The sequence below is a fragment of the Scardinius erythrophthalmus genome (assembly GCF_964197995.2).
Source record: "Scardinius erythrophthalmus genome assembly, chromosome: 3".
NCBI classification, from domain to species: Eukaryota; Metazoa; Chordata; class Actinopteri; order Cypriniformes; family Leuciscidae; genus Scardinius; species Scardinius erythrophthalmus.
The window spans coordinates 54,399,052-54,417,674 of record NC_138223.1 but is presented as its reverse complement, the minus strand read 5'-3'; the positions used below and the strand labels follow the sequence as shown (position 1 = coordinate 54,417,674).

Here is an 18,623-nt window from a genome sequence, read left to right as displayed (position 1 = left end):
CCCCAGATCGCCGTGGGGACTTGATTGTCGAGTATGAGGTCAAGTTTCCCAAAAGATTAAGCCAGAGTGCCAAGGACACTATCGCAAATGTTTTGCCGGCTTCTTGAGCCGTGTATACTGCAATGCTGGAGACATTGACATTGGGAATTTTTGGTTTCATAGTATTTAAAGGTTGAATATGAGGGGCTGCTGAAATTGTTGAACTGTTATTCTGTAATGTACTGCCAATGAGAGACTATCTGAACCAAAAACATTGCTGGACTAGACTGGTTTATGTGTTTGTCATGTACATTTTTAGCTTCCTAAATTTTAAGTTTCCCCCCATTTTAGTTTCCTTTGGGTCAAATCCAGCAGAAAGTCTTCAGCTGCGAACTCTTGGCCAGTGTTTTGTTGTCAACTACACACATCTAACACATCTAAGTTTACTTATTCCAAAGATGGACAGTAGAGCATGTTGTGATGTTGCGGGGCTACAATAATATAGTTTCTTATCAGCAGCCTGATCCTTTGGACACCTCAGGGAAGTCTTTCTGTGAAAGCAGCCTGTACTTTTTCTGCTAATACGGACTAATACGGTTCTGCTGATGCCACTAACAGTCATTTCCAATATAGTGGTGGCTCAAAGTGATGCTTGGATCCTCTCTCTTCTAAGTATGTGAAACAACACTTGATGCAGAAGTTATATGGTGAGAAACTCAAAAGCTCAAAGTCAGATAGAGGACAAATTTGCAACAAATACTAGATTTATTTAAAATAAATGATTCAAACTTCTGATATTGTGGGTCATTTCTTATGCAAAATCATATGAAACCTTTTTCTGTTTTATTACAGGTAATTTATGTTATTGTTTTTAATTGTGAAACTAAATTTGTTTATTCACAAATTCTGTGGGATACTTCTGTGGGATCTTTTTGGATTGTGAGATTATGAGTTATGAATATGTTTTGAGTTTTGAATAGATTGTTTAATAGAAAATAAGATTTGAAATGTTACAGATATCACACTGCTTTAATAAAACACTTTAAACTGAAAAACAATTGCTTTATCTTATTATTTTTGTTAGCGTATTAAAAGTGTAACCCTTCATACAAGCCTCTAAAAATCATGGTAGTTCCTCTACCAAAGAAATGTTGCACTTAAAGAAATTTATAGATTCACATAAGTGTATTGACCGCTGTAAATATATAGCATGTTAACTAGTGAAATTTGTAACTGAGTCGGTCATGACAGAATCACTTTCATAAGAAGTGCATTTCCTTTGCTGAATATGGATGCTTGTGTCATCAGTGTTTCTTGGTGTTCTTCCTGGTGTTAATTTGAGTCCACAGCAAAGACTTCTGAAGAACTTCCTGTACTGCTGCCTGACCTGGACAAGAATGAGAAGAGAAATAGTTTTAAACTCTGGTTAAAAAAAAACAAAAACACAGAACATGTCCAGGTTATTTTTCAAGAATTTAATTTTAGAAGATGATAAATGAAAAATTAACTTAACCCTTAAGGAACCTGAAGCTAAAATAGGTGTGAGAAAAATATATTGACTAAAACAGCTAGCTTCTAGCAGATGGCCGTACACAAGTCGACTTGCACCATAAGAGTAACCAGTGACGCATGTATGATGTAGATGTAGGAGTGGCGTTAGCTTTGACGCCTCTCGCGGTTCAAACAAACAGGGCTGGGCAACAAACTCAAGCTCCTCTCACATTTTCTCTCAAAAAAAAAATATTTTTAAACTAATTTGTGACTGATGTTTTGCTCTATCTCCGTGTTCATCATTACGTTGTGCGTCAGGTCAAGGGTCACTCTTTCACCGAAACGGCCATTCACTGCCATTATAAATCTTGGAAGAGCCAGGACATTTTTTAATATAACTCTGATTGTATTCGTCTGAAAGAAGAATGTCATATACACCTAGGATGACTTGAGGGTGAGGGAATCATGGGCTAATTTTCATTTTTGGGAACTAACCCTTTAATATAAAGTAGGTGAGAGATGTTTTTCTGGTAGACTGTCTGTACTGATGTCTGACCTGATTATTGAAGACACAATAGACCAGGAACATGAAGGTTCCCTGCTGGGAGTTCAAGATCAGGAAGGGGATCTCCAGCTCCTTCCAGAAACCCAGAATCCAGGAGCAACCAAGAACCACAAACTGGGCCAGTGTTTTAAATGTCATATTCCTGCAGAGAAAGATGGAGAGTTAATATATATTTATTGATTATATTGTTGTGGAAAATCTGCAATTGTCCTGTTATAAGTATGACTTTCTGTCTGTAGAACACTTCTGTATTGTAATCAACCACACTTAAAACTTGTTTATTATGAAAGTGGTTTATGAAGAAAAACGCCTCGGTTACGACTGTAACCTCGGTTCCCTGAAGAGGGAACGAGCGTTGCGTCGAAAATGACGCTATGGGGAACGCTTTGCGTGATGACGTCTTGAAGCACATGTAAAATCAGTCCAATGGTGTGGCGGAACGTCAGAGGCGGGTGACGTCACATACCAGGAAACTATAAAAGCCGGCCCGAAACAGAAAACGAAAGCTTCGTAAGAGTCTGAAGTCGAGCTGACAGGCATGAAGGAGATATGGCAAGGCGACGCAACGCTCGTTCCCTCTTCAGGGAACCGAGGTTACAGTCGTAACCGAGGCGTTCCCTTTCAAGGGAACTCGCGTTGCGTCGAAAATGACGCTATGGGGAACGTCTATACCAACGCCTCCATAGCTACAAATGTCTGTACTGTGTGAAATCTTGTAGAGCAGCACTAGGAAGACAAAACATGAGACCCTGGAGCAGAGTCTAGATCCAGAGAGTAAAACCTGACGAAAGTGTGCGGTGAGGACCAGCCTGCCGCATCACAGACGTCCTGTAAAGACACTCCTGATATAAGAGCCTTAGAGGCCGCCATACTCCTAGTAGAGTGTGACCGGACAACCAAAGGAGAAGGCTGCCCGGCCGCCTCATAAGCAAGTGAGATAGCCTCGACCACCCACTTGCTCATCCTTTGCTTAGACACTGGACCTCCCTTGTTAGGGGACCCAAAGCACACAAACAATTGATCACTTTTTCGCCACAGGGCAGCTCTGTGGACATACGCGTCTAACGCCCGCACAGGGCAAAGCAAATTATTAGCCTCCTGGTCAGCATTTTGAAAGGGAGGAGGACAGAAGGCCTGCAGAACAATAGGCCTAGCCACATTAGTGGGGACCTTGGGAATATAACCCGGTCTTGGATGAAGAAACGCTTTAACCATACCCGGAGCAAACTCCAAGCATGACGGAGCCACCGACAACGCTTGGAGATCCCCTATTCTCTTGAGAGAGGAAATAGCAAGAAGAAAAAGAGCTTTCAGCGTTAAAAACTTCTCAGGAACCTCCTCAATGGGCTCAAAGGGGGCCAGGGACAAGCCTTGTAATGCAATGGACAGGTCCCATGGCGGAACCCTAGAGCGAACTGCAGGCCTCAGCCTCCAAGTGCCACGAAGGAAACGGGATATTAAAGGGTCTTTACCCACAGACATTCCACCCAAAGGAATGTGGTAAGCACCAATGGCCGCCACATAAACCTTTAAAGTGGACGGGGTTAGACCTGCTGTGAACCGGTCCTGCAGGAACTCCAGCACTGTACCAATTGGGCAGTTAACTGGGTCCAACCGACGGTCACTACACCAAGAAGTGAAGACTCTCCACTTCAGGGCATAAAGTTTCCTCGTGGAGGGAGCTCTGGACTGTAGAATGGTCTCAACAACCTCAGTTGAGAGACCTGACTCTATGAGCTGGGCCCCCTCAGAGGCCAAGCCCACAGGTTCCACAGTTCTGGGCGGGGGTGAAATATTGAGCCCCCTGCCTGGGACAGAAGGTCTCTCCTGACGGGTAACTCCAGAGGATGCCCGTCGAGGAGGGAGACCAGATCGGGAAACCATACTCTGCCCGGCCAACGCGGGGCTATAAGAAGCAGGCAAACCCGGTCCCTGCGAACTCTCTCCAGAACTCCCGGGAGCAGAGCAACTGGGGGAAAGGCGTACAGACGTAGCCTCGGCCACGTCTGAACCATAGCATCCAGTCCCAGAGGAGCTGGATGCGTGAGGGAGAACCAAAGTGGACAGTGAGAAGTCTCTCGAGACGCAAACAGATCCACTTGTGCTTGGCCGAACTCCCTCCATATCAGTTCCACCACCTCGGGGTGGAGCCTCCATTCCCCGGGCCTCGGCCCCTGTCTCGACAGAGTGTCTGCTCCTATATTCTGGACCCCGGGGATGTAAGCTGCCCTGAGTGACAGCAACTTCCCCTGGGACCACAAGAGGATATGGCGTGCCAAGTTGGATAACGGGCGCGAGCGCAAACCCCCTTGGTGGTTGATATAGGCGACTACCGACGTGTTGTCCGTATGTACTAACACATGGTGTCCCCTGAGATCTGAGATAAAGCTCCTCAGAGCCCGGAAGACAGCTAACATCTCTAGGCGATTGATATGCCAGGAACGATGATGGTCTTCCCACAGACCTTGAGCTGAGCGACCCTCTTGGAGGCGCAGCGGCGCCAGAGCTGCATCCATGCATTTGGTGAAAGTGCGGGGTGATAAAGCTAGGCCGAATGGAAGAACACGATATTGGTATGCTTTGCCCCCGAAAGCAAACCTCAGGAACTTCCAATGACACGGACGGATGGAAATATGGAAATACGCGTCCTTGAGGTCTATCGTGACAAACCAGTCCTCGGACCTGATCTGTGGCACGATCTGTCTCAATGTTAACATTTTGAACTTGAGCTGCATGACTGATTCGTTCAGAACTCGAAGATCTAAAATGGGACGCAATCCCCCGTCCTTTTTCGGAACTATGAAATACCGGCTGTAAAACCCGGTTTCCCTGTTGGAGGGAGGTACATCTTCTATGGCCCCTTTCCCTAACAGAGTGTTCACTTCCTGTTCCATAACCAGAACCTGCTCGGGGCCCACCACTGTGGGCACGACCCCCATAAACCGAGGTGGGCGTCTTTTGAATTGAATCTGATACCCTTTTTCTACGGTCTGCAGGACCCAACGAGAAACATTTAACAGTAGCTTCCACGCTGTCAAAGATTCTACTAGAGGTACCAGCCTCTCGAGACTGGTTTCTGGATTTTGTTGTTGTTGAGTAGTCAATTCGTCGCCCTGTAACGGCGCACCGGCAGGGAACGACTGAACAGACTGCTCTAACACCCTCCTCAGAGGGGGCGGGCATCCCGAGGCCACTACGTTTCCGGGTGGTCCTTGAGATATGTGCTCGCCGGAGACCGCTGCGCCCTGTAACACCGGAGGTGGCAGGGTTGGCAGAACGGTCCCCTGAGGGTACCGAAGAGAGACGGGCACCGTAAAAAGAGGTGTTAACCGCTCTGCTTCGGGGGGGACTACCCTCATTTGTCCTGAGCCCTCGGACGTCAGGACTTTTTCCCAGCAGCCTTCTTGGCGATAATGACGGTCCGCAGATCCGTCTTACCCCTCGAAGACTGCTGGGTTTGAGCGCGCCCTCCGTGTCCCCGTGATTTTTGTGGGGGAGCACGGGAGGACACACTCTGTTTTTGAGTGGCACGGTGTTCAGCACTCTTTTTAGATGAGTGAGGCTGCTCCCGCTCAGCAGCCTCATAGAAAGAACGGCGGGGGAGAAGCTTTTGAAGTGTGGCTGCCTGCTTAGAAGCTTCTTGTGACTTAATAACAGCACTATTTACAGCATCACCAAATAGACCTGATGTAGAAACCGGAGCATCAAGAAGAAAATGTTTTTCTTTGTCCTTAATTTCACTCAAATTGAGCCACAGATGCCTCTCAGTGGCCACCAGGGCTGCCATAGAGCGGCCGATGGATTTAGCCGTCTCCTTGGTGGCCCTGAGAGACAAATCTGTGGCTCTACGCAGTTCAGAGACTGTATCAGGACCAATTCCCCCGCCCTCATCTAAATCACCCAATAATTCTGCCTGGTATGCTTGCATCAAGGACATAGTGTGTAAACATGCTGCAGCTTGGCCAGCGGCGGAATAAGCTTTATTAACCAGGGATGAAGTCATTCTAACTGGTTTGGTGGGTAATACAGATGCCTTCAGGGAGGATGCCGTTGCTGGAGAGAGATAGCTCGCGAGCGTCTCTTCCACCTTCGGCATCTCCCCGTAACCATGCTGCTTATAGTTTGAGATGGATGAATAGTGTGATGTTTGTGCACTATAAACTCTGTATGACATGGGTTTCCCCCACGATCTCGACACCTCGGTGTGGAGATCGGGGAAAAACGGAAGGCTTCTGCGCTGAGGCTGTGCACGAGATGGCAGGAAGCGTTCGTCGAGCTTACTTTTCGAGTGAACGTCCTGCCTATCTTCTGGCCACTCAATAGATAATCTGTCGACCGCTCTTGTAACTACTTCGAGCAGTTCCTCAAATGCATGGGACTGAGGTGGCGAATCCTCAGACCCAGCGTCAACACTAACAACGTCCACCTCCTCAGAGCTGGACAATTGCAGCATTGGTGCCTCCATCGGGGGGGAAGAAACCGCAGCGCGTGCTTCCACACCCTGATAAGAGGCACTGGATCTATCAGACGGTTGCTGAGATAAGGCAGAGCCCGTCTCAACATCCACTGATAGATCCATTTGCGAACCCCAGGTCTGAGATCGCCGCTGTGCCTCGGCAACAGCGGGACCAGAGCCCTGGGGAACGTGGTCGGGACTGAACCGAGCCAAACGGGATCGGAGCGTCCGCAATGGAAGCGCACAGCAATGCACACAGTCACCACCCTCGAGTGCTGACTGGGCATGCTCCTCTCCCAAACAAACAACACAAAGAGTGTGTGTGTCACCTCCCGTTAAATAACGCGGGCAGGGATGGACACACACTCTAAACTGCTGCTTGCTCGCCATAACTGAATATATATATATATAGACAGACAACACCAAATAACAAGGACAGATTTCAACACAGAGCGCAACTGAAGACTCAGAAAGCTTTCGTTTTCTGTTTCGGGCCGGCTTTTATAGTTTCCTGGTATGTGACGTCACCCGCCTCTGACGTTCCGCCACACCATTGGACTGATTTTACATGTGCTTCAAGACGTCATCACGCAAAGCGTTCCCCATAGCGTCATTTTCGACGCAACGCGAGTTCCCTTGAAAGGGAACTATTGTTATTGTTATTGTAAAATATATTTTTTTAAGAAAGTGGTTTATAAAGAAAAACATACCACACTTAATGTTTTAAGCATTAATTAAAAAGCATACAGAGGAACAAAACATGTATTAGAAAGAGCTTTGCTAAAGAAAGAAGATAAATGCAAGCATTACCGTCGGATGTGTTGCGGACGAAGCGCAGAATGCAACAAAGAAGAAAAGTCTGAAGAAGGAAGACTAAGAGTCGAAAGGGTCCGAAATTAATTCCCAGAACTCATGACACCTCAAGACTTAGGATTGGATAAATTGTCTGTAAGAGACTAATAATTTATGGGGATTTCCAAAGATGACGACCTCAAGAAATCAGATGGTTTATAAAAGGCTGAAAGGAGAAGATGAAGGCAGACGCTGATTCGTAATGGCCTCTCCGGTGTTACAACGCTTGTAAATGATTTACTCTTGATGTTGTTTTGTCTTGTTTTTTATATATTAGTACTTTATATGTAAACTAATTAACCTGTAGATAATAAAACTATATTTAATTGAAACTAAGAAACTCTTTTGCTACTCTCGACTGCCAAAAGTCTTTGATTTCTAAAAAAGTGAGCTGAACAGACCATGAAGAAGTCTTCTGACCTGTGGATTGTGAGGATGAAAATTCAGATGCTTATGATTTAGGACACATTTGACTTTACCTAAACTGAGAATAATCAAAATAAGGTTAAAGGTGTCTAGAAATATGCAGCATATAACAATATATATACACATTTCATGGAGTGTTCAAATCATATTGTTTGTTACTTGGTTCGTTTCATATGTGAAACTTCAGCGTTCAGATTTTTCAAGGTGGAGGTCAGACTGATGATGATGTAGATGAAGAGAATCATGTTTAACTGCACAGTAAGAGAAACAACAGTCATTAATCTTTAATCACTTTTCTTTTTAATCCAAAGTCATGATGAGAAATGTGCTTACTGCTAGTATGACGCAAACAGGTCCCTGAAAACTCCAGATAAAGCCTTTATCCATTTTAATCCAGCACCTGTTTAGAGGAAGAAAAATAATTAAATGAACAAACATGAAGGATGAAGGTGTTGATCTCTGAGTCGTTCAAACTAAACTCACTTTTCACTTCCGTAGCCTTTAGGATTCACCCCAGCAGACACAGCCACCACAACCAGAGCAACCGTATATCCAATCACACACAGGAATCCACTCCTAAGCACCCCCCTCCTTTTGGAGCTGATCTGTGATAGGTTCTTCACACAGATGAAGAGCAGCACAGCTTCAATGAACATCCACACAAAGCCGGAGAGAAAGAGGAAGTGCAGCACACCTGATATCACGGCACACAACACCTGGAGATCATGAGAGACGGTTATGATGATTCTCAGTGAGACTGTGCTGAGCTGTAGGGCTCCTTCATCATTCTCACCTGATGAGGGTGTATGAGGCTCAGGAACTGTTGTGTGAGCAGGAGCAGAAGGTGAGCCAACAGAAGACTCACGCAGAGGTTGATTCGAGCCACATTATTCACTCCAGGACTCCACTGACAAAGGGCAAAGGTCAACAGGGCCAAACTGAAGAACACCAGCCCAACTGGCACACACACCAAATTCAACACGTTCAGCTTTGAGTCGCTCTGAGGAAACATGTCAGAGTACATGAGTGCCAAATCTGTGCTGTTCTTCAATGCTCACTATAAATGTTCTCGTACCTCTGATGAGCGACTGGTTTGCATGATGAGAGCGAATGTGGACAGATGACCACAGGAACACACAGTGTAGCTGCTGTTGGTCTCTAAAACAGAACAACCATCTACAATCCACTCGCTGATATTCCAGTACACACAGTACGGAGAACTGTTGTTCTCAAACTCCTGCAAAAAGAAGAAAGAACATGCAGAAAATAGTATAACACTGAATATTAGATGTTTTCAGATGTTCATCAGTTCTCAGGTTGGACAAAAACACATTTCAGTCTCTCACTCTGATGTGTTTGAGGGTGAAGTTGACTGGTTTGGTGAGTTTAGTGTTGGTGGTTTTGAGAAGAGTAGCTGAGATCACAGTGGACATCATGGTTTTATTCGTGTTAGTTGATGTGTTGAAGAAGTCTGGCTTCAGTAGATTCTCCATTGTGTTATAACTCATGAAAGCCACAGCAGCTGATCCTGTGTGACAGAAACAGAAGAAACTTGTATTCAACACATTAAAACCTTTAGTTAAATGTGGTTTAGTGATATATCTTCTAAAAATGTTTTATTAAAAATGTTGTATTAAAACACATCTCACATACTTGTTTCATTGTTGTTCTTGGCGATCTCAATGAGATCGATGTCCACAGAAGAATTTGTTGTGTTAAGTCGAGGGATTTTATCTAAGGTGACACTGGGTCCAACCATGAAGATTTCAACCTCTGATTTAGAAAATAAGCAGTTATGTTTTGTTTTTTGTTTTTATTAAAGTTGATTCAATCTGCACAAATGTGCAAAAAACAAAACAATAAAAAGACTAAAATAAAATAACTATTTAATTGAATTACTAGTTTGAACTAATCAGTTAACTTTGTACACAGCAAAATCCCCAGAGTTAAATTAAGTGAAGCTTGTAATGCTGTTTGTGGAGTTGTTTAATTCTTAGGGTACGTTTACACGACAACGATACACTTAAAACTCAGAAGTTATTCCTTTGAGTTCTCTTACGAGAGGTTCTCTCGTATTGCGTAAGCTTGCTTACGCTGCGGGAAAAGTCTTCTTTTCTCGAGATACTGAAGCCAAAAATTATCCTTAATTTCATATCTTGTCAACGCAGTGCAGCTGCGGGCAGCTGAGCTAGAGCGGCATACTGCACGCTCATTGGCTGCCGCGCGGCAACTGCTTAAGCCTACCAGCGAGCCTGGCGTGACGTCACGCCCAATGAGGGCGCGCGCGCCCTAGCGCGTCACATCCCGCCAGAATGGGCGGCGTCAGAGCGTATATAAGGAAGGCTCGTAGGCTATATTCTCTGATTTCTGTCTTTTCGCATCGCTGAACTCTGAGAGGAAGCCGTCGCCGTTGTCCTGCAAGGAACATCTAACGAGCCAGCTTAGGACAGCCTGAGGAAGCCGGACGAGTCTTCACCGCCTTCAGCCTGCCGTGCCAGCTCAGCTATCCGCCGATATCCTTTGTTACAAGCTCTTTGTGTGTGTGTTTTGCTTCCGCAGCACTATCTAAAAGAGCAGAGGCGTTGTTGCAAATGCCTCGCACCACGTGCGGCTCATGCCGCTCTTCGCTCAGCGACAGAGACCGCCATCTTATCTGCGCTCTCTGCCTGGGCCGGGACCACGCAGCCGTCGCGCTTTCCTCGGGCGGCTGCGCCTTCTGTGAGGAGCTGCCGATGTCGACCCTGCGGGCTCGACTCGCCCTTTTCACAGAGCCTGCTCCAACCGTCGTTGGGCCGCGAAAGAAAAAACGCCGCTCTCAACGATCCAACGGAGCCTGAGACTCGAGCCAGCGCCTCGCCGGAGCCTCTCCCGCGAGCCTCGCTTTCTCCTTCTCCGCCCCCGCTTCCCGACGCGCTGCCGACGGCTCTCGCCTTCGATGCCGTCGCCTCAGGGGATGAAGCGGATGATGACGCGCTACTGGACACATGCTCGTTAATGGCGTCGGACAGCGAGGGATGGTCCGGTTCTGTCCGCTCCGCCTCCTCTACCAGAGCGTCCAGCAGGACTCACGTGTGGACGCCGAGCTTCTCCGCCTCCTCACACTGGCAGTCGAGCACCTGGGCCTCGAATGGTCTCCGCCAGCGGTACCCCCGCCCAACAGGCTCGACGGATGCTTCCTGCCCGCCAGTCGACAAGCTCCAGCGTCCAGACCAGCGCCTTTTCTACCGGAGCTTCATGAGGAGCTTGCTAAATCGTGGAACGCTCCAGTTTCAGCCAGACTCCGCTTTCCGGCCTCATCAACTCTCTCCCGCGTGGACGGAGCCACGGAGAAAGGGTATGACCGGATCCCACCGGTCGAACAGGCGGTTGCAGCGCATCTTTGCCCCCCATCCGCGAGATGGCGCTCAAAGACTGCCCTCCCGTCTAAGGCCTGCAGGACTACTTCGGCGTTTGTCAGCCGCGCTTTCTCCGCCGCTGGGCAAGCCGCCTCAGCCCTGCATTCAATGGCGGTCCTTAAAGTTCTCCAAGCCCACCTCCTCCGCCAGCTCGACGAGGGAGAACTGGATAAGTCTGCCTTGACCGACCTGCGCAGTGCGACAGACCTCTCCCTTCGCACGACGAAGACAGCGGCCCAAGCTATTGGACGTTCCATGGCTTCGCTGACCGTCTTAGAGCGCCACCTATGGCTAACGCTAGCCGACATGGGGGAACAAGAGCGGTCCGTTTTTCTCAACACCCCGCTCTCACCCACCGGTCTCTTCGGCCCTGCGGTGAGTGGCCTCGTGGACCGCTTCTCTGAAGTACAGAAGGTGTCACAGGCCATGAACCTCTTTCTGCCCCGCCGCTCGAGCTCCGCTGCAGGCCGCTCTAACACTCAGCCTCCTGCACGCAGCTCCACGCAGCGCCCGTCTCGACCTCCAGCTTCGCAGCAGCGCCAGCGCGGCCGACCCAGGTCCCGCTCCACCAGCCAGCACAGGCCGCCACCCCCGCGGGGTCCCCGGCCTAGAGTTTCGCTGAAACCCGAGCCTGCGAAGTCCTCCTAGCACTCGTCGAGAGGAAAAGACGGTTGAGTCCCGCCGCGGCCGGACCGCCGTCAAAGTTAACTTGTATCCCTCTGCCAGTCCCCTTGATAAAGGCTACTGCAGTAGTGTCCACCGCAGCCAACGAGCCAGTTTCTCAACTCTCTCGCCTGCTCACAAACGCCGTTTTTACGGCGACCCAGATAAATCAAATAAAGAGTGTAAAATCTGGTCATTCGGCTCACGCCGTCGGTGTTATGAGTGTAGTAAACATGCCCACGTCCCAGTGTTTATTGCTACACACAAGCACAATCTCCCCTGTGTACCCCACAGAGTGCACTCACATAAAGCGCGCTACGGCCGCTCGAGTGTTAGTTGTAGGTCACGTGCCCACGCCCCAGTGCTCACACCTGCACAGTGCCCGCTCTGTCTCACAGAGTCACTGAGCCCCCGTCTCCCCTCACTGCCACTGCACGACCCGCGCACATACCGCCACAGGCTCCCTGCCCTAGCTATGAGTGCGAATGCATGGAAAGCTATTCCGGGAGTGTCGAAGTGGGTACTAAACACAGTGATAAAGGGCTATTCGCTTCAATTCGCTCGCCGCCCCCCGCGCTTTCGCGCCCGGGTCGAGACTCGAGTGAAGGCGGATGCAGCTCATCTGCTTCACGCAGAAATAGCGAATTTGCTGCACAAAGGGGCGATAGAACGAGTTCACCCTCCGGTTACCGAGGCAGGCTTATACAGCCATTTTTTCCTCGCACCCAAGAAGGGCGGAGCGCTCAGACCTATATTAGATCTGAGATATTTGAACAAAGCGCTCGTGAAACGACGGTTCAAAATGCTCACGACCAGTCAAATCCTCGCGCAGATTCGCCCGGGGGACTGGTTCATCTCTCTCGATCTGAAAGACGCGTATTTTCAGATTCAGATTATACCCCGTCACAGGCCATTCTTGAGATTCGCCTTCGACGGTCAGGTATATCAGTACACCGTCCTGCCGTTTGGCCTGTCCCTGGCACCCCGTACATTTACGAAGTGCATGGATGCGGCTCTCGCACCCCTGAGATCAAAGGGAATGCGAATTCTGAACTATCTGGACGATTGGCTCATTATAGCGCACTCAACAGAGGAACTAGTTTCTCACAAGAAAGCGCTTCTCGGTCACTTGGAAAGCCTGGGTCTTTCCGTGAACTGGGACAAGAGCTCTCTAACCCCCAGCCAGTCTATCACTTTTCTGGGTATAGATCTGGATTCGGCGGCGATGACGGCCAGATTGTCAACACAACGCGCACGCTGTGTTCGACACCTCGCCGCTTCCATTCAAGTGGGAAAAGTTTTTCCCCTGAAAACCTTTCAGAGGCTTTTGGGCCATATGGCGTTAGCCGCAGCGGTCCTGCAGCTGGGTTTACTTCGAATGCGCCCGCTTCAATGCTGGCTAAAGTCGGAAGTGCCCCGCAAAGCGTGGATTTCAGGCCGTGCACCAGTCAGAGTGACTCAGCGCTGTGTCTCAGCCCTGCAGCCCTGGCTGGCGGCCGAATGGTATCAGCGGGGAGTGACGATGGGGGTCATCGCACACCGCAAAGTGGTCTCGACAGTCGCGTCCAACATGGGTTGGGGAGCGACTCACGAGGGCAGTCCGATTTGCGGCCCATGGTCGAATACGGAGAGAAGCCTTCACATAAACTGTCTAGAGATGCTGGCGTTCGAGAAAGCACTGAAGCACTTTCTACCGCTTCTACGGGGACACCATGTGCTAGTTCGCTCGGACAACATGTCAGTGGTGTCTTACGTGAACCGCCAGGGCGGAATCAGATCCAGAACCCTGCGCGCTCTCGCAGAGCGCCTCCTATCCTGGGCTCAGGGCCCGCTGCACTCCCTAAGGGCAGTTCATGTACCCGGTCGTCTGAACGACGGCCCGGACAGACTGTCCAAGGACAACGTTCCCCCAGGGGAATGGTCTCTACACCGCCAGACGGTCCAAACGCTTTGGCGTCGTTTCGGCGAAGCGCAGATCGACCTCTTCGCTGTGAGCGAGAACGCTCAGTGCCAGAGGTTTTTCTCAAAACACGAGGACGCGCTGGCCCAGATCTGGCCCAGCGTTCCGCTGTATGCATTCCCCCCGATCTCGATGCTGCCTCAAGTGCTAGCGAGGATCAGGGAGGCGGGATGCGCAGTGCTCCTCATAGCTCCGCGCTGGGAAAACCAACCGTGGTTCCCCGAGCTAATGAGACTGGCAGACACAGCCCCATGGCCGATTCCGGTGAGGAGAGATCTTCTCTCCAAGCCCGAGGATCGATTCTGCATCCCCATCCAGAGCACTGGTCTCTGCATGCGTGGGAAATCAATGGATATTCGTTGATCTGCCAGAAGGGGTAATTAACACGATCACGCAGTCCAGAGCCCCCTCGACGAGGCGGCTCTATGCGTCTAAATGGTCGGTGTTTAGCAAATGGTGTGTGGAAAAGGGTTCTAATGCTCAGTCCTGTGGAGTCCCACAGGTATTAAACTTTCTCCAAGAGATGTTGGACGCGGGCAGGTCCCCCTCCACGCTCAAGGTTTACGTCGCGGCCATAGCAGCGTTCGCCGATTCGGCGCGCGGCCACTCACTGGGCAGGAACGAACTCATTACCCGCTTTCTGCGCGGGGCCAGGAGGATGAACCCTCCTCGGCCCCCGTCAGTCCCTATTTGGGACCTGTCTCTGGTCCTAGAGTCCCTAAAAGTGCATCCCTTCGAGCCTTTGGACTCTGTGGAGTTGAAATACTTGACGCTTAAAACCGTTTTTCTGCTAGCTCTGGCTTCAGTCAAACGAGTGGGTGATTTGCATGCGCTGTCCGTCAGCGCGCCGTGCCTCGAGTTTGGACCTAACGACTCGTTAGCCATTCTCAGACCGAAGCACGGTTATGTCCCCAAAGTGTTAGGTACTCCCTTTAGGGCTCAAGTCATTACCCTATCGGCCCTGCCGTCATCCGGCAGTGAGGAGGGTGTTAACCGCCTTTGCCCGGTCAGGGCGTTATCGCTATGTTCACACTTAGCGTCTTTTTTCAAACTGCCAGCGTCTGTTCTACATTATAAACCTATGGAGTAAACCGTTTTTTTCAGAAAAGTCCTGAGCGCTTTTTTAGACGCCACCGCCGGCGTCTTTTTCTGCAGCTCAGAGCGTCTTTTTAAGTTGAAAAAAGTTTAACTTTTCTGAAAAGAATGCCCTGCGTCAAGCGCCTTTTAGAAAGCTGACCAATGACAAGCGAGTAGCGAGACCTGTCGTTTCCATAACAACAAGAACAACAAGAAAATATATGCCACAACCGTGCATCATCCAACCGGAGCTCGGACTAAATTGTTGTAAGCACCATACAGTTTCCTTCCCCCGTATAATGTTGTGCACCCACAAACGTCTTTGTGAACCGACATTCTCCTCCCCGGTAACTTCAAAAGCCAACGCAAGAGCCAACTTTCTCTTTCTCGACATTTTTTGCATCACTCAGCACTAGGCTACTGTTGCAGCTGTTGTTATAGCAACAAAAGACGCGCTCGGCTGCTATTTGTAACCGAACGCTACCAGCGTTTTTTTTTTTTTGCTAAAAAAACGCCGTTGTCAACTTTTTCTTGTCAAAAAGGACGCTAAGTGTGAACATAGCCTAAGGTGTTATGTCACGCGCTCTACAGCCTTCAGGCTCTCAGAGCAGCTTTTCGTTTCGTTTGGAGGGCGTGCTAAGGGTCGCGCCGCCTCGAAACAGACGCTATCCAGATGGATAGTGGATGCTATTGCGGCAGCATATGCGTCAAAAGACCTGCAATGTCCGTTGGGCATACGGGCTCATTCCACCAGAGGCATGGCCTCATCGTGGGCATGGTCCAGCGGGATTTCCATTCATGACATTTGTATGGCTGCGGGCTGGGCGTCCCCCTCTACATTTGTTAGGTTTTATAACCTGGAAGTTCCCGCCCTGCAGGCTAAACTTCTGTCAGTCTAATCGTGTTCATGTCCTGCTCATGTGCGCAGGCTGTACTATCGATTAGCTCGTCTGTTGAGCTGCACGCTCAGGGTATCAGTATGCATAGACTGGCCGTGCCGTTCTTGTGTTCCCTAGGTGTGCTTATGAACATGTGTTGGCCCGCACCGCTGGCCACCTGTCATTTCACCTCTATGCTTTTCATAAAGTGTCATATGTGATCGTTAGGTGCACACGGTGTGGACAAGGGGTTCCCGCAGCGTAAGCAAGCTTACGCAATACGAGAGAACCTCTCGTAAGAGAACGATACTTGGTTACTCACGTAACCTCGGTTCACTCTAGAGAGGGAACGAGTATTGCGTTCCCTGCCGTGCTTAAAGCCTATAGCTTGTGTCGCTTCATTCGACAGAAAACAGAGAATATAGCCTACGAGCCTTCCTTATATACGCTCTGACGCCGCCCATTCTGGCGGACTGTGACGCGCTAGGGCGCGCGCGCCCTCATTGGGCGTGACGTCACGGCAGGCTCGCTGGTAGGCTTAAGCAGTTGCCGCGCGGCAGCCAATGAGCGTGCAGTATGCCGCTCTAGCTCAGCTGCCCGCAGCTGCACTGCGTTGACAAGATATGAAATTAAGGATAATTTTTGGCTTCAGTATCTCGAGAAAAGAAGACTTTTCCCGCAGCGTAAGCAAGCTTACGCAATACTCGTTCCCTCTCTAGAGAGAACCGAGGTTACGTGAGTAACCAAGTATCGTTTTCAAAACTTTGCATTTTCAGGCACCCAAACTGACTCTTTGTTGTCGTGGAAACGAACGGCCAAAACGTATAAAAAGTTTTACGTTTTTAGTTGAAAACGGTGTCGTGTTAACAGACCCTAAGGCTGTGGCTGAAGCGGGTGTTCATCACTAATGCTCAATCATCTCTTAATTAATCACTTAATTATCTCATTAAATTTAACACTTTTAACACTCTTTAGATTGGGACAATATGTACTCTGAACAGTGTTGATTTAACACTGGGGATTTTGCTGTGTGCCTGTAACGTTGTAGTAATCATGAAGACATTGATTAGCTTGTTCAGGTGTGTTTGATTAGGGTTGGAGCTAAACTCCAGGAAAGTGGATCTCGTGGTCCAGAGTTGAGAACTCCTGCTCTAGACTATATAAACTCCCTGATATCATATATAAGCTCAGTTTCATCATCAATAATAACAGTGTCTCCACTCACCAACAGCATCAAGAGTAAAATTGACTCTGTCATGTGTGTCTGTCGGCTTCACCAATGTAGAGATGAGTTTCTCGTTGGCTTTTAACACACGGTTTCCGTTGGAGGCTAGTACAGCTAGGCTGACTGATGATGAAGACTCTGAAATCTCTCCTGAAGTGTTGAGGACCATATTCAAAACATTGGTCACTGGAGTCTAATTTATTGATCAGAAAGAAAAAAAAAATTACTGTAAATGTAAATATTAAGAAAGCCAATTAATCAGACCTGCGATGTCAATCATGTAACTGACAATTACATTTGATTTGATTATTTTATATATAAAAAAAAATCTCTTGAAGACTTACAGTCAAAGTAAGCTCTTGAGCTGTAATGTTCTCGATCTGCTCTAGAAGATTTTGAAGCTTTTCAGTCTGACTCTGAAATCAAAATTGAGAAGACAGAATTTGACGATGTGTGAGTGATGACTTTAACCGGGTATGCTGAGTGCCTCTGAAATGAGACACAGACAGTGTTTTTTAACAAATTTCTTTAACAAATGATTCAATGACATTTTTTTTTTTGAAACATTTGTCGCCACCTACTGGTGGAAATGAAAATACTTTTCCAAAGGTGCTTTTCAGTATTTTGCTCGCTACAGTGGACAGTGTTTGTATCCAAACCAGTGCCGGCCCAAGCCTTTTGGGGGCCCTAAACAGAATTTGATTTGGGGGCCCCCCTCCCACCACGCGTAGTTAAAACAGTTTTAACTTTTTCTTTACTCTTTTACTAACTCTTTGAAACTTCTGAAAACAAACTGTAAACATATTCCAGCATTGCAATCTTGACATCGCAGCCTGTTCATTATAGCCGTAATAAATATATAATAATAAAATAGTCAACCTAACATATAAAACTTACACTGCTCTGTTTAAATAGTCAGTAGTACAATTCATACCGTTCACAGTAAGCACCGCTCCACTGTGATGTTTCCAAGCACATTTTTGAGTGTGAAGAGGATGATTTTTTCCGTCGATATTGGAACGTGAGTGAAGTACAAAGAAGCCTATAATAAAGAATAGTTTACCATCCAAATACATCGCGAATCGCTTACTTTCACTTTTGCTTTAAATTATTTCGTTTTGGCTTGTTTATAGTTATTTTTTTAATTCTTTCTCTGTTCTGAATATCATTAAATTTAAAGGATAAATCATTGATTTAAATGTCAATCATCAATCATTGATCAAATCAAATTTTTGTATCATGGCTTAACATTACCGTGACTTTGCGCACGAATTGTCTGCACGCGAGATTATGCGCATCTGCACGCGAGATTATGCGCAGTTGTAGGCAGGTATATTGATCATGAAATCAGAATTTTACTTGTCTTGAATTATTCATTCATTCATTGGGTGGCCAGGCAGACACTTAGTTCGCTTATGCCTCGGGCCGGCCCTGATCCAAACTAACAAACTTTTGTCACAGAAGTACTGGAATAAAAGTTAAGTTTGTAAAAGAAGTAATGAGAATGTGTGGTTGAAATGGACAGCTTCGTGGACAGCTTTCTCAGCGCATTAAATCCCCCATATTGAATGCTTACCCAAAACCCTGGTTTGCCAAATAAATGAGTGACGGAAAGTTACGTATTTCAAAAATTTTATTATGTAAGCTTTATGTTAC

The 18,623-nt window shown here is 47.9% G+C and overlaps 1 protein-coding gene across 1 annotated transcript; it reads right to left on the bottom strand.

The window, feature by feature from the left end:
• Positions 1-1,283: 1,283 nt before the first annotated feature.
• Positions 1,284-17,136, bottom strand: LOC308687971 (adhesion G protein-coupled receptor E3-like; the record flags this gene model as incomplete). Its single annotated transcript, XM_081360788.1, has 10 exons — positions 1,284-1,361; positions 2,027-2,177; positions 7,929-8,020; positions 8,103-8,169; positions 8,253-8,485; positions 8,563-8,769; positions 8,845-9,006; positions 9,116-9,297; positions 9,423-9,542; positions 16,968-17,136. The coding sequence occupies 10 exons, from the start codon at positions 17,134-17,136 to the stop codon at positions 1,284-1,286; spliced, it is 1,461 nt and encodes a 486-aa protein (XP_081216914.1).
• Positions 17,137-18,623: the final 1,487 nt, after the last annotated feature.